This window comes from Gopherus flavomarginatus, chromosome 14 (assembly GCF_025201925.1).
Source record: "Gopherus flavomarginatus isolate rGopFla2 chromosome 14, rGopFla2.mat.asm, whole genome shotgun sequence".
Taxonomy (NCBI): domain Eukaryota; kingdom Metazoa; phylum Chordata; order Testudines; family Testudinidae; genus Gopherus; species Gopherus flavomarginatus.
The window spans coordinates 36,713,876-36,726,053 of record NC_066630.1 but is presented as its reverse complement, the minus strand read 5'-3'; the positions used below and the strand labels follow the sequence as shown (position 1 = coordinate 36,726,053).

Below are 12,178 nucleotides of genomic sequence, written 5' to 3'. Positions count from 1 at the left end.
GTAGTTACAGTTCTAATTTCCATTGAAATCATTGAGGAATGGGGCCTTACTCACTATAGGAGAAGTTGCCATGGGAGTAACTGCACGCTCTGGCATAGAAGGTATTTACTGGGAAAGCAATCAGTTTAGATAACGTATAAAATACGATAGGTTGTTTCTATGGTACGGAAAGTGTAGGATAGTGTGACCCAGCACACCAGATCGGTCTTCCAAGGCATCATCTTCAAGGAAAACATGGAGCAGAAATGGTGTTACAGTGGCTATTTAGATTGCAAGTTCTCTAGGACAGGATATGTCTTTACAAAGCATAGCACACTAGGACCCTGGTCTCAGCTGGGGCCTCTAGGTGCATCTGGTATGAATAAATACCACCACCACCAAGCTCTTCTGCAGTGTTTCTATCAGTAGAGCTCAAAGCACTTTACAGAGGACGTCGGTATCACATCCCTATTTTGCAGGTCTCCTGAGTCCCAGTCCAGTGTTCTAGCCAATAGGCCTTCTGCCCTGCAAAGATCACTTCCAAAGGGAATTGCAGATCTGTGTAACCCTTCTATCTGGCCTTTTGGATCCCAGGAAAGGGTAAATTGTGGTGTCAACCAAGTGTCTTTGGTTACAGAATAAATACAAATCCAGCTCAAGCCGCCCACCTTAGAGACACTTCCTGATAAGCACAGAAGACCAAGAAAACAAAATACAGGAGGGAGTACAAAAGAGTGAGATACGCATGGGTGCTTCCCCCTGCAGCCAAGGATGGGCAGGGAGTTGTGAAGGTCCCAAGGTAGCACCATGCTAAACCAATTTAACAGCCAAATGGTAAAGCCAGGTCACTCCCCACAGCATCAGGACATGGTACACAGATAGGAACACAGGAAAACACACCTAATGTCCCCCATTACCGTCCCATCTGAGCACCTCTCCAGCTACAATGCATTTCTCCTCACACCCCTGTGAGGCAGGGCAGTACTGTCATCCCCATTGTGCAGATGGGAACTGAGGCACTGAGAGACGAAGTGACTTGCCCAAGATCACACAGGAAGTATGTGGCAGAGCAAATCTTCCAAATCCTAGTTTAGTGTCTGATCCACTGGACCACCTTTCCTCTCTACCCATCTGCATACAGCAGGTGCCTGCTCCTTAGCACAAGGAAACCTTGGTAGCCACCCCATAGGTGCAGGCAATGAAAGGATCTTGCCGAGGGGGACACTGGATAGAAATGCTACTGATTGGCCTCATCAGCCAGGTAACCATCTGCAATTAACTTTGAATGAAACTCACCAGAGCAGGATCCAGGGCTTGGCACCAGGAACGTGGGGACAACGAAACAAAGCAGAGCGTGAAGGGACGGAGTCAACTGGCCCCCGGCCTTCCTTTCTCCCCTGCCACTGACAACCTTCTTCACTGCCGGGGCGTGGCACGCCACTGTCCCGCACCCGTCTCAGCTCTGGCTGCTGCTTTGCCCAAAGGAAGCTGCCGCCGCCCCCCTCCAGATCCTTTAGGTTCTTGAGGGCGGGACGAGATGGCTGACAATAGGGCAAAGAGCCTGTCAGTCAGGGATTGCTGGCTGGCCGGTAAAGCCAGGGGAGCGTGTTTGCCAGTCACTGGGGTTCCCTGGTTTAAGCTGATGCTACGCTTTGGTCTTAAGAGCACAGCTGCGGTTGTTGCCGGCTGTGTGATGATTTACTCTGCTTAAAGACAACTTCCTGGCTACAGTAAAAACTGACCCTGGCTTTCTACGGTACACGGTGCAGGAAAGGCCATTCCCCCGCCAGCGGGACTTAGAGCAAGAGGGTAGATGTAGGGTGACCAGATGGCCCAATTTTATAGGGACAGTCCTGATTTTTGGGTCTTTTTCTTATATAGGCTCCTATTGCCCCCTACCCCATCCCGATTTTTCACATTTGCTGTCTGGTCACTCTAGGTAGATACCAAGCGTGCTGTGGGGGTGGGGGGGTGGGTAGGCAGACGGCAGCTGTGTGCGCTCAGCCCACAAGCTGTGCCATTTGGGACTGGTTTATCTGACGGGTGGCCTGACTCCTGGTCAGTTCCTGAGCAGTCTGAAAGCTTCCGTACAGACATTCATTGAGAGGCAGCAAGGTTTACGAACTCTCCGAAGACGTCCTCTCACGGACTCACCTTCTGCTCCACCAGCATCACCGCGCTGGGAATGAAGAACTGCTCCTGGGGGAGACCGACACACTTTTGGCCCCAGACACAAAAAAGCTGCCAAATATGCCAGGGCGACAGTCCGTGTTGCACCATCGGTGGCGTTATTGCCTCTGAGACCTTTTGGCCTAACTCAACTATAGTAAGTGGTTTGATAGCAGATGCTTCCTCGTGGAGCGGCCTGGCTACAGCGGAAAGGCGCAAGGCCCCTCCAGTTACTCTGACGACAGACACAAGGTTACTGCACGGAATCAAGGCTTTACAGCACAATGCGAACCAGAGTCACACGAGATGTCCCTGTAGAAACCTCAGCCTGCTGCTGTGCGAGGAGACGTGCAGTGACCCACTGGTTTCCAAGGTCAGACCTCTAGCAGTTCAGCTAGACCAAGTGCAAGACGCACACCTGGCAGGACGGATCTATCTGTGCCACTGCCATACCCATGGCAGGGAGACTGGGGCATTGCGCACCAGCAGCATGTGTCCATAAAGGCCACTTTGCATGGCCGTTCTGGGTTTCAGCTGCTGTTACCTATGGTGAGGAATTCTGGAGAGCTCCATGAGAAACAGGGGTGGACTGTTCTGCTGAAGTCAGTCTGGTTGACCTGCACAACTGACGGGTTTTGCACTGCACTCTGAAAGCGATCAGACACATCCTCAGGTCTGGCAGGAAGAGATTCCACAGCCATGCAGGCCCTGCTCAAAACATCTGGCCCTCGAGCAAAAGAGACGAAGGGAAAAATAATGCAAGGCCAACGGCTGCACCCTTAGAAGGCAAGAGTGGGGGGGGTCACTTTTGTTTAGAGTACTTATGCTTCTTTTTTACTGTATTTCAATGTCTATGTGCTAGAGCACATACACAGAGGTAGCACGGCCATGTGGTTAAGGCACTGGATTGAGACTCAGAAGATCTAGGGGCAACTTCCTGGCTCTTCTACAGGCTCCCTGGGTGACCATGGGGCAAATCACTTCACCGTGATGTGCCTCAGTTTCCCCTCTTTACAACGCTCTTACCTCGCAGGGGAGTTGTGAGGGTTGATACATGAAATGTGTGCACGATGCTCCGACATGGTCACTACTATTATTCTAGTCAGGGATCCCACTGTGCTTGGTGCTGTCCAAACAAAAGATGGGGCCCCCTTAAGCATCAGTCTAGGTCAGACAGAAGACCCAGCCACGAAGTTAATCACGTGATGAAAATTAAGCATCTGCTCAAGTCCACCCGTATTCAGCAAAACACTTCCACGCTTGTGCTTCGTTTTAATCACATGCTTCAGAGCCAGTGAAGTCAAAGGGACTTCAGCACTTGCTTCTGTGCTTTGCTGAATCAGGGCCCCAGTCAACCATTTAAGATACAGGCAAGGGTGAGACCCAATCAAGGACTGTTCTTGCCCAAGGAGCACAGGCACCGGCTCCATGGATGCTCTTGGGCTGGGGGAGGAGGCTAGCTGGGGCGGGGATTTGTGGAAGGGATCCAATAGGGGGCGGAGCTAGAGCAGGGACTTAGGGGATGGGGTTGGAATGGGGGTGGGGAAAGGGTGGAGTTGAGGCGGTTACCCACTGGTGCCGGAGAAAGTTGGCGCCTATGCCAAGGAGTAAGATGTTCGCGCGATTGCCCCAGCAGATCAAGGCAGCCAGCATTAAATGCTGTACAGGGCGCTACGAGGCCTTTCTGCATTGGACCCAAACAACGGACCCAGGCTGGCTTTTAAATATCTGAGTTTCTTTATTAACCTGAGTATAACAAATATAACATGTACACAGTATAAAAATGACCATAGAGCATGAGCGGATTATGGGTACAGCACAGATACGTGATCTATACACAGGAGTGGGTGGTAATATATTAAGCATTTTGTTGTTTGGAAAAAAGCAAGTTCTGATCTGTAAAAGTTTTCATCCTGTTCTACTGAAATTATACAAAGTACCTTCAATACTTAAGAGGGACTGGAGCGAGGCAGGAGAGGTCTCCGTTCTGCCCGCGACTGTTACCCTGGCCCGGGAACGTACAAAGCCAATTCAGCTGCTTCTCCGGGTCAGAGAGTTTTTAATAAAATAAACTAATTAAATTAAAAGAGTACAAAGGTTTAAAAGCATGTGAAACATGCATCCTTCGGAAACCGGCAACATGCAGACAACACCGATGCTCCCAGCGCTATGCTGGCTCCGAGCTGAGGGGAGGCAGATTTTGATGCTTGAAATACTGAACGACTTGCTGGGGGAGTTCTGCCAACACCGCTTTGGCCAAAGTTTCTTTAGGTGCCTGTATAAAAAAAGAACAAACAGGCCAAATGATTTCTTGTGCCCAGCAGCTGCCGCAGCAGGTCCCTGGGCTGGTATTAAGGCCCGTGTACAATTACCAGGGTGGGTGTAGGCCACCTGTGGTTACCAGGTTTTCATGCAAGCCCAGGTGCTGGTAGAGAAGGTGACTGTTGCCACGGTGGCTTTACATCACTCCCACTCATCACTACAATGGAGGCCAGCGGGGCTGATACGTTAGAGAATGTGCCTTGCTATCCTGCCTCTCTTTCTCCCGGCATCCCAAAGCACTTAGAGCATTGAGTCAGACGGTTACCCTGCAGTGACTGCGTAGGCAGGATACACTCTCTAATAGCTCTCACACAGCCTTGGCCAGCAGCAGCTGCTCTGAAGGGAGAAGGGATGACGGCCCGGACACTGGGACTAGCCTCACAGTGCTATTATACGGGATTGCTCGCTGGACAGCAGGAACTTCACGTTAGCCCCTGTGGAGTCTGAAAAACTTCCATGCAGAGGCAGAATTGCCTAGTGGTTATGGCCCAGGACTGGGAGTCAGGGATTCTGGCTTGTAACCCCAGTGCTGCCACCAACCTGCTTTGTGAGCTTTGGGCAGCGTCACTTACGCTCTCTTTCCTCTGGCCTGCAAGACAGATGCAAGTGCCAGGCCTTGCTGCCCAGCCTCATGCTTATCTGTGCTTTGATTTTGCTGGCAGCCTGGAAAATGCCAGTTAACGTCCCTTGGGTTCACGTCTCATCTGCAGCAGTGCCACCACGTGAGAACTGGGTAGCAAGAGGCCTTTGACTCTGAGCTGGGACACCACCAGCTGCACCACACAGCCTAAGTACCTAGAATGCTACAGCACTAAAAGTATGAGCCTCTCCCCTCTCTTTAATGAGGGAAATGAACAGAGCATGCCAGCTCGAGGGCAGATTCCCCCTGGGATGGGTCTCTGTAGCTGACTTACACCCTGCTGGAAACAGACAGGGTCTGGCGGGCACAGCAAAGCCTCCTGCACTTACGCTGCGGAACTCGCGGAAGGGAACAAACTGCACAATATCCCGCATGGCTTCCTCGCCGGTGTACGACCGGAGCACGCGGTTATCCCCATCCAGGAACTCCATGGCTGCAAAGTCCGCGTTGCCCACCCCCACGATGATGATGGACATGGGCAGCTTGGAGGCCTGCACCACAGCGTGTCTCGTCTCGTCCATGTCGCTGATGACGCCGTCCGTGATGATCAGGAGGATGAAGTATTGCTGGGGGGACAGAGCCGAGAGTGAAATCAGATGCGGCGCTGCGGGTAGGTTATGGGCTCCAGGCTTCTCCCAGCCCCGTGCACTCCCCCGCAAAGACTTGCTCGATGGAGAGAGGAAAGGGTTAACATGAACACAGCCCCAGCCCATGTGACTGGGCGACTGTAGTGTGAGAGATTGCAGATGCCTTTCCCATATGATATGGTCATGTTAACAGCCTAAGTGATTTAGGAGCATAAGCGCCACTGACTCAATGAGATTCCCTTTCAATGGGACTTGCGCTCCTATATCACTTTGAAAACCCCACCCGGAGGTGCCTAAACATAAACTTTGCAACCTAAATTTAGGCTCCTATTTCAGAAAATTTGGGCCAGTGTCTTCTCACGATCCACCATCCCATCCAGCTACACCCGTCCTCCATCAACCCACTGCTCTGAAGGCCTGTAGACCCCTTACTCACCTCCTCAGACCTTCTCCCCTCATTCGCCAGGAGACTCGGTCTCCTCCAAGTTGCCTTACACTCCTGCAACCACCCTTCCCTCAGGAAGCGCCTCAAGCCAGCATCCCTCCTGGTCACTGGTCGCCCACCCAGCCACCTCCCTTATGGTTTCCTCACTGACTCTCTGGACATTTGCTCCCAGCCTACCCACATTGCCACTGACATCACCCAGAGGAAGGCCCTGAGACTGAAGCCACCCCTGGGTTAGCACCTTCTACCGCACCCATCTCCCGGCTTCTAAGAACTATCTAGTTCCCAGGTCTCACCCGCCTAGAAGCTGGTCTGGTTTCCAAGCATTCCAAATGCACCTTTGCACAACTGGTCCCGAGTCTCCTATGAAACAGTACAATTCTCATGATCTCTGTTCACTCGCACCCTCTTCCCTTCCTCTTGTATTGCTCAGTGCCTGTGTTTGTCCCATTAAGACAAACAGGTCAGAGCTGTGGCCGTTTAATCTTTGTTAAATGGACATTTGCTAAATATTAGATACCTGTAGCAGAACCATTAGTGGAGCCACTGGGTGAAACCAACTCTTATGAGCCCCAGGGATCTGCAGTGCTCAACTGCTTTGAGGGAGGCAACGTGGCATAGTGGATACTGCACTAGACTGAGACCAGGATACTTGAATTCTAGTCCCAGCTCTGCCACTGGCCTGCTGGGTGTCTCCGTACCTCAGTTTTCCCATCTGTAAAACAGGGACAGTGATCCTAGCCTCCTGTATAAAGCACTTTGAGCTGTAGTGATAAGAAGAGCTAGAGATTGTTATTAACAAAACTTGCCCTATTTCAGGGCAAATTTTGCCTCCATCACAGAGAGTTCAAGATTCAACTTTGCTCAAGGAGTGTGAGAAGCAACATGAGCCAAAACCCAGACAAACCAAACCTGGTAATTTACACGCTGCTCTTCTCCATAGCCCATTACCGATCCACTGTGCTAGACAGTCCACCTCTCCCCAGCTTGCTATGCCATTGACTGGGCTACGCAAATCCCATCCATTCTAGTCATCAAGGGCAAAGTCACCATGAGCAGAAAGCCAGCAAATGGCCCGAGTATCACTTCTGCTCTCAGTAAAACTTCTGGTTTTATGGTCACCTTTCCCCACTCCCATTGGGTCATTCCACTGCTTCTAAAAGAAAAAAAACCAAAGGGTTGGAATTCTATTCAAAGTCACGCAGGTGTGTCCAGGACTGTGCTACAATAGTGCTGCGTATATGGCAGGAAGTAAAGCAAAAGAGGGAAATGAGATCTAAATTCCCGTTCGGTCCCCTGCTGACTGCCAATAGAAAGGTTGTTGACTAGCTAGTGCACCTCCCCGGGAAAAGGGATAAGAAATTCACTGACTTTTTGTCAGATTTGGGGAAATATCCACAACTGTGGAGCAAGAACGCTCCCTGCAACGTTACTGGGCCAACCCAAGCGGACTTCTGCCTCCAAATACACTGCTATTAAGCAGCCTAGGGATTCACCCAATCCCTGCTCAGATATAGGTGTAAAGATTTCTGGCATGGGTCTTCCCATTGGTGTACAATGTGCCACCAAGACACTCATCCTACTGGCTAATGAGACTGCCTCAACGTGAGCACCACCTCTCCCTTCGACTCAGAGCCCAGCATTTTAAGAGTTAAAGGGGTCACCAGTCGCTCTCTGGCACCCATGAATTTTAACCCGCTTCAAACATTTCTAACCACTGGATTATAGACTGTTGGGGCCAACATTTTCAAGTGAGCCCATCCAAAGTGCACCCCCAACGCCTGCCTTTACATGTGCAAAACCTGCCTCGAGGAGTACCCGAAGCTGCTCATTCGGAAGGTGCAACAGATGGTCCTGCAAATTCCAGGGGCACAGCCAGTTTGGAAGTGCGGGCAGGAGAAGGGGGGAGTGGAAGGGGTTTTACTCTTCTATCCCCTGCTTTTGCAGTTTTGGCTGCTGGAGAGAGAAACTCCAGCACAGAGCCTGCCTCCGTCCTGGGAGCAAAGCAGTACAGAGCTCAGGAAGATCCGGTACATCTCCCTTGCTTTTCAGCTAAGGTTTTTAGGTGCCACACAGCTTAAAGCACCTTTCATTGTATGCTCTAAAGAGGAGATCTTTATAGCTGCACTGTCTAGGCCTCTACTCCTTGGGCCAACATCATCCTCCATGTGAACCCCAGGAAGTCAGATATGTCAGAAATAAGCCTAGTCCCACGTCCTTGGTGAGTATTCCTCTGGACTTACAGACATCGCTCGCTATATTCAGCACCAGGACTATTTCATGCAGTTCTAGGGTGAGTCAGATCCAGCATCAGAAATATTTCATGCAGTTCTGTGGCAAGTGAGATTGTGTGTGTGTGTGTGTGTGTGTGTGTGTGTGTACATGCGCACACACACACACACACACACCAGTGAAAATGGCTGTGCAGTTGCAACGAGGTCGGACACCAGGTGGATGTGAAGTTGCTTATGACATTTCCATGACAACGTCATTCCAAGTGGTGCAAGATGACTCAGTGATGCTCAAGTATTTGAGCTCTTCCCCCCTTCCTACGCCAGAGGTAAGCAGGCCGGAAGAGATTACCTGACAGAGCAAGAGCCATGATTTCTCTCCTGTCAACCTCCAGCGCTGCCAGCGAAGATGTAACAGCTTGAGACAGAGGCCCTGCTCTCTGTGTCACTTCTAGTTAAGGCAAAACTTTGGTGCAGAAATGGAGAAATACCATTCAAGTCAGTTATCATTCGGCTGCTTCTGGTACACCCTAATTGCCAGTAAAACACAGAGGACTGAGCCCATGTGCCAGGGTTTGACTGTATTTCAGACCCGACTCACTCTCTTCATGAGAAACAAACCCCATATAGGTAAAAAAACAGTTCACTTGAGCTTCGAAGAGGGTTACTGACATGGACCCACCCAGACCAATGATTAGATCAAACCAATGGGACCCATACAGTCTAGTTTATTAGTAACACCCAAATCCATGTGTTAGGTGGAAGGCACAAACTCACAGTGATATGCTTAATTTTGCAACACTTTCCCAGGAAGGGGAAATTTCTTCCTGACCCCACCTGGTGATTAGATTATGCCCTGAAGCATGAGGGTTGGTAGCACCTGTATTTCTTAGTATAATTACTGGTGCTATCTTTGCTCATATGTACAGGAACGCCTCACTTAAAGTCATCCCGGTTAACGTTGTTTCGATGTTAAGTTGCTGATCAGTTAGGGAACTTGCTCGTTTGAAGTTGTGAAATGCTCTCTTCTAAGTCGTTTGGCAGCTGCCTGTTTTGTCCACTGCTTGCAGGAAGAGCAGCCCATTGAAGCTAGCTGGTGGGTGGTTGGAACCAGGGTGGATCAGCAGCCCCCCTATCAGCTCCTCCCCTGTGCAGCTGCTGTCCCTCCCCCAACTGTCATGTGCTGCTCCTGCCCTCTGGCTTGGAGCTGCTCCCAGAGACTCCTGTTTGCTGTATCGGGGAAGGGGGAAAAAAGATGGCTAATGTCAGGGTGTCTCCCCCTCTCCCTGCACCCTGCTTACCCCATCTTCCGTAGAACAGGGGGAACACATGATGGAGGGAGGGAGCTTCTAGGCAGTAGCTGCCCTTTCAGGTCTCAGCAAGCTGATTTAATTAACAAGGCAGTGTACTTAAGTCTGGGGTCAGCTGCTTAAAGGGGAAATGTGCATTTTTTCTCTCACACAGGGTGTGTTTCTCTGTCCGCCCTCCTTTTCTGCTGCCTTGTAGACAGCGGCGGCTCCAGGCACCAGTGCTCCAAGCGTGTGCCTGGTGCGGCAAGCCACGGAAGGCACCATGCCAGTCCTTGCGAGAGCACCAGTCTTGCAGATTTGGCGGCAATTCGGTGGCGGGTATGCTGAAGCCGTGGGACCAGTGGACCTCCCGCAGGCAAGCCGCCAAATCCGCGGGACCAAGGGACCTCCTGCAGGCAAGCCACCGAAGGCAGCCTGCCTGCCGTGCTTGGGGCGGCAAAAAAGCTAGAGCCATCCCTGCTTGTAGAGTGTTGTGAGAGTTAACCCTTGAGGGCTCAGTCAATTGCTAGTTCATTTAGCTGTAAGGCATTCCCTGGGAAATATCCCACCCTCTGACTCCTCCACCTCAACCAAGCTTCACAATCATCATCACTGTGTACCAGTATTAAATTGTTTGTTTAAAACTTATACTGCGTGTGTGTGTGTATTTTTGTCTGGTGAAAAAAGTTTCCCTGGAACTTAACCCCCTCATTTACATTAATTCTTATGGGGAAATTGGATTCGCTTAACATCATTTCGCTTAAAGTCGCATTTTTCAGGAACAGAACTGCAATGTTAAGTGAGGAGTTCCTGTAGAGTGTAGAATCCAGCTTCTATGACAAAGGGAGCTGGGGATCCTCAGCAAACAGATGCTGCTGCAGCTCAAATATCTAACCATCAGTCTTCCCCAGCAGCCTGGTGCTCATCAGATGGGATGGGTGAGGGAACCCCACAAGAGAGCCCTCAGAGGAGATCAGTGATTCCCTCTCAGGGGTGATGAGAGGCATGAGCAGATTCTATTCAAAAGCAATCCCATCCACTTATGTCCTCATGGTCAAGCATATCAAGAACTACTGAACAGTCTGAGAACATAGATAGCTGATCTTTGTTGACCGACAGGGGAATAGGGTGACCAGATGTCCTGATTTTATAGGGACAGTCCCGATTTTTGGATCTTTTTCTCATATAGGCTCCTATTACCCCCAACTCCCGTCCCGATTTTTCATACTTGCTGTCTGGTTGCCCTACAGGGGAACCAAAAGTCCGGTGCGGTCTCCATGCTAGAGAGAGACTAGATTTACAAGGAATAAGAAAACTGGGAGAATTTTGAGGATGCCAGTCTAGATCTGCTACTATTGATCTTCTCAGTAACCTTCCCCACAGAGGGAGGTTCAAGACATGGTAGATATTGGTTAGTGTCAAGACTAGCCGCTTATGGGATAAGTGGCATCTTGCCTTAAAAAAGAGAAGCATTAAATAGCCTCATCAGTATCAGAACCAAGCTCTCCCCAATGGCTTTTACAAAGGTCCATCTGACAGGTACATCCCAAAACTCCATCAACGAAACCTAGTCAGACTTAGCCAAAAGATCCCCAGAGCCTCTCGGATACTGTACCCACGGAACGTGGTACTGCCATGGATCTGAGCAGTCCTGTTCATGAAGACGGAGTGAGAGATACCCAATGCTCTCCAAGGGGAGGCAGCTTGAATTGAGTCAGACTGTCCATCACCAAGAGGTGATCCACTAGTCAAAACTTTGCAGTTGTCACGGTGGAGACGTAAAATCTCTAACGTCCCCCGCAACTATAGGTAGGGTGAAAAAATTTCTGCGTCATCTTCAGTTGGATTTGGAACATGCCTCTCCCTATCTGTCTTCCCCTCCCATCACTCCCCTATCACGGGAAAGCTGAGTTGAAGCAGTGAGCTTTAGCTCTTTGCTGGGAAAGCAGTAAGGTCCAAAACTCTGAGCCAATGCAACAGAGGGCTTTGAAGATCTGGAGTGACACCCTGAATCTGACTCTGTGTTTGGAGGGTAGCTCATGAAGCAAAGAGATTAATGGAGTGACGTGCTCCTGATGACCAGTGTTATTAAATCAGCTGCTGCATTCTCATCGTTGTCAGAATTGACGGCTCCCTTTCATTCTGTTCCCTCCCTCAGAAGTTCTCCAACCTCAGAGTGGCTCCTGGGCTGGTCAAAGGGAAGTGCCACTGTTTTTTGAAGTATTTTGCAGGGGTCACAACTCCATAACACCAATCGAATGGCCTGCATGGATCTGTATGCAACGACAGGACTTGCAGGTCCTAGAGTGCAATCAGCAGTCCTTTCCACGAGGACTCACTCCAGGCCTGTGGGTGACAAAAGTCAGCATTGGTCGTGTTAGTCCCCTTGGAAGTATGAGAGCCAGAGAGAACCAAAAGATCTGATTGTGTCCAGCAGCCTTGATTCAGCATCCTTTTTACATTCATTACAACCAAGGACTGTCTCTTCTCCACCAACACTGCAAGATCTGAAGGAA

The 12,178-nt window shown here is 50.3% G+C and overlaps 1 protein-coding gene across 2 annotated transcripts in view; it reads right to left on the bottom strand.

Moving 5' to 3' along the window:
• Positions 1–3,866: 3,866 nt before the first annotated feature.
• CPNE2 (copine 2) overlaps positions 3,867–12,178 on the bottom strand; it is a 176,140-nt gene continuing 167,828 nt past the window's right edge. For both annotated transcript variants that reach the window (XM_050922780.1, XM_050922781.1), the window contains exons 15-16: positions 5,440–5,676; positions 3,867–4,423 (exon numbers count right to left, since the gene is read on the bottom strand). In XM_050922780.1, the coding sequence (XP_050778737.1) occupies positions 4,316–4,423; positions 5,440–5,676 (345 nt within the window). In that variant the 3' untranslated portion in view covers positions 3,867–4,315. The remainder of the gene's footprint in view (positions 4,424–5,439; positions 5,677–12,178) is intronic.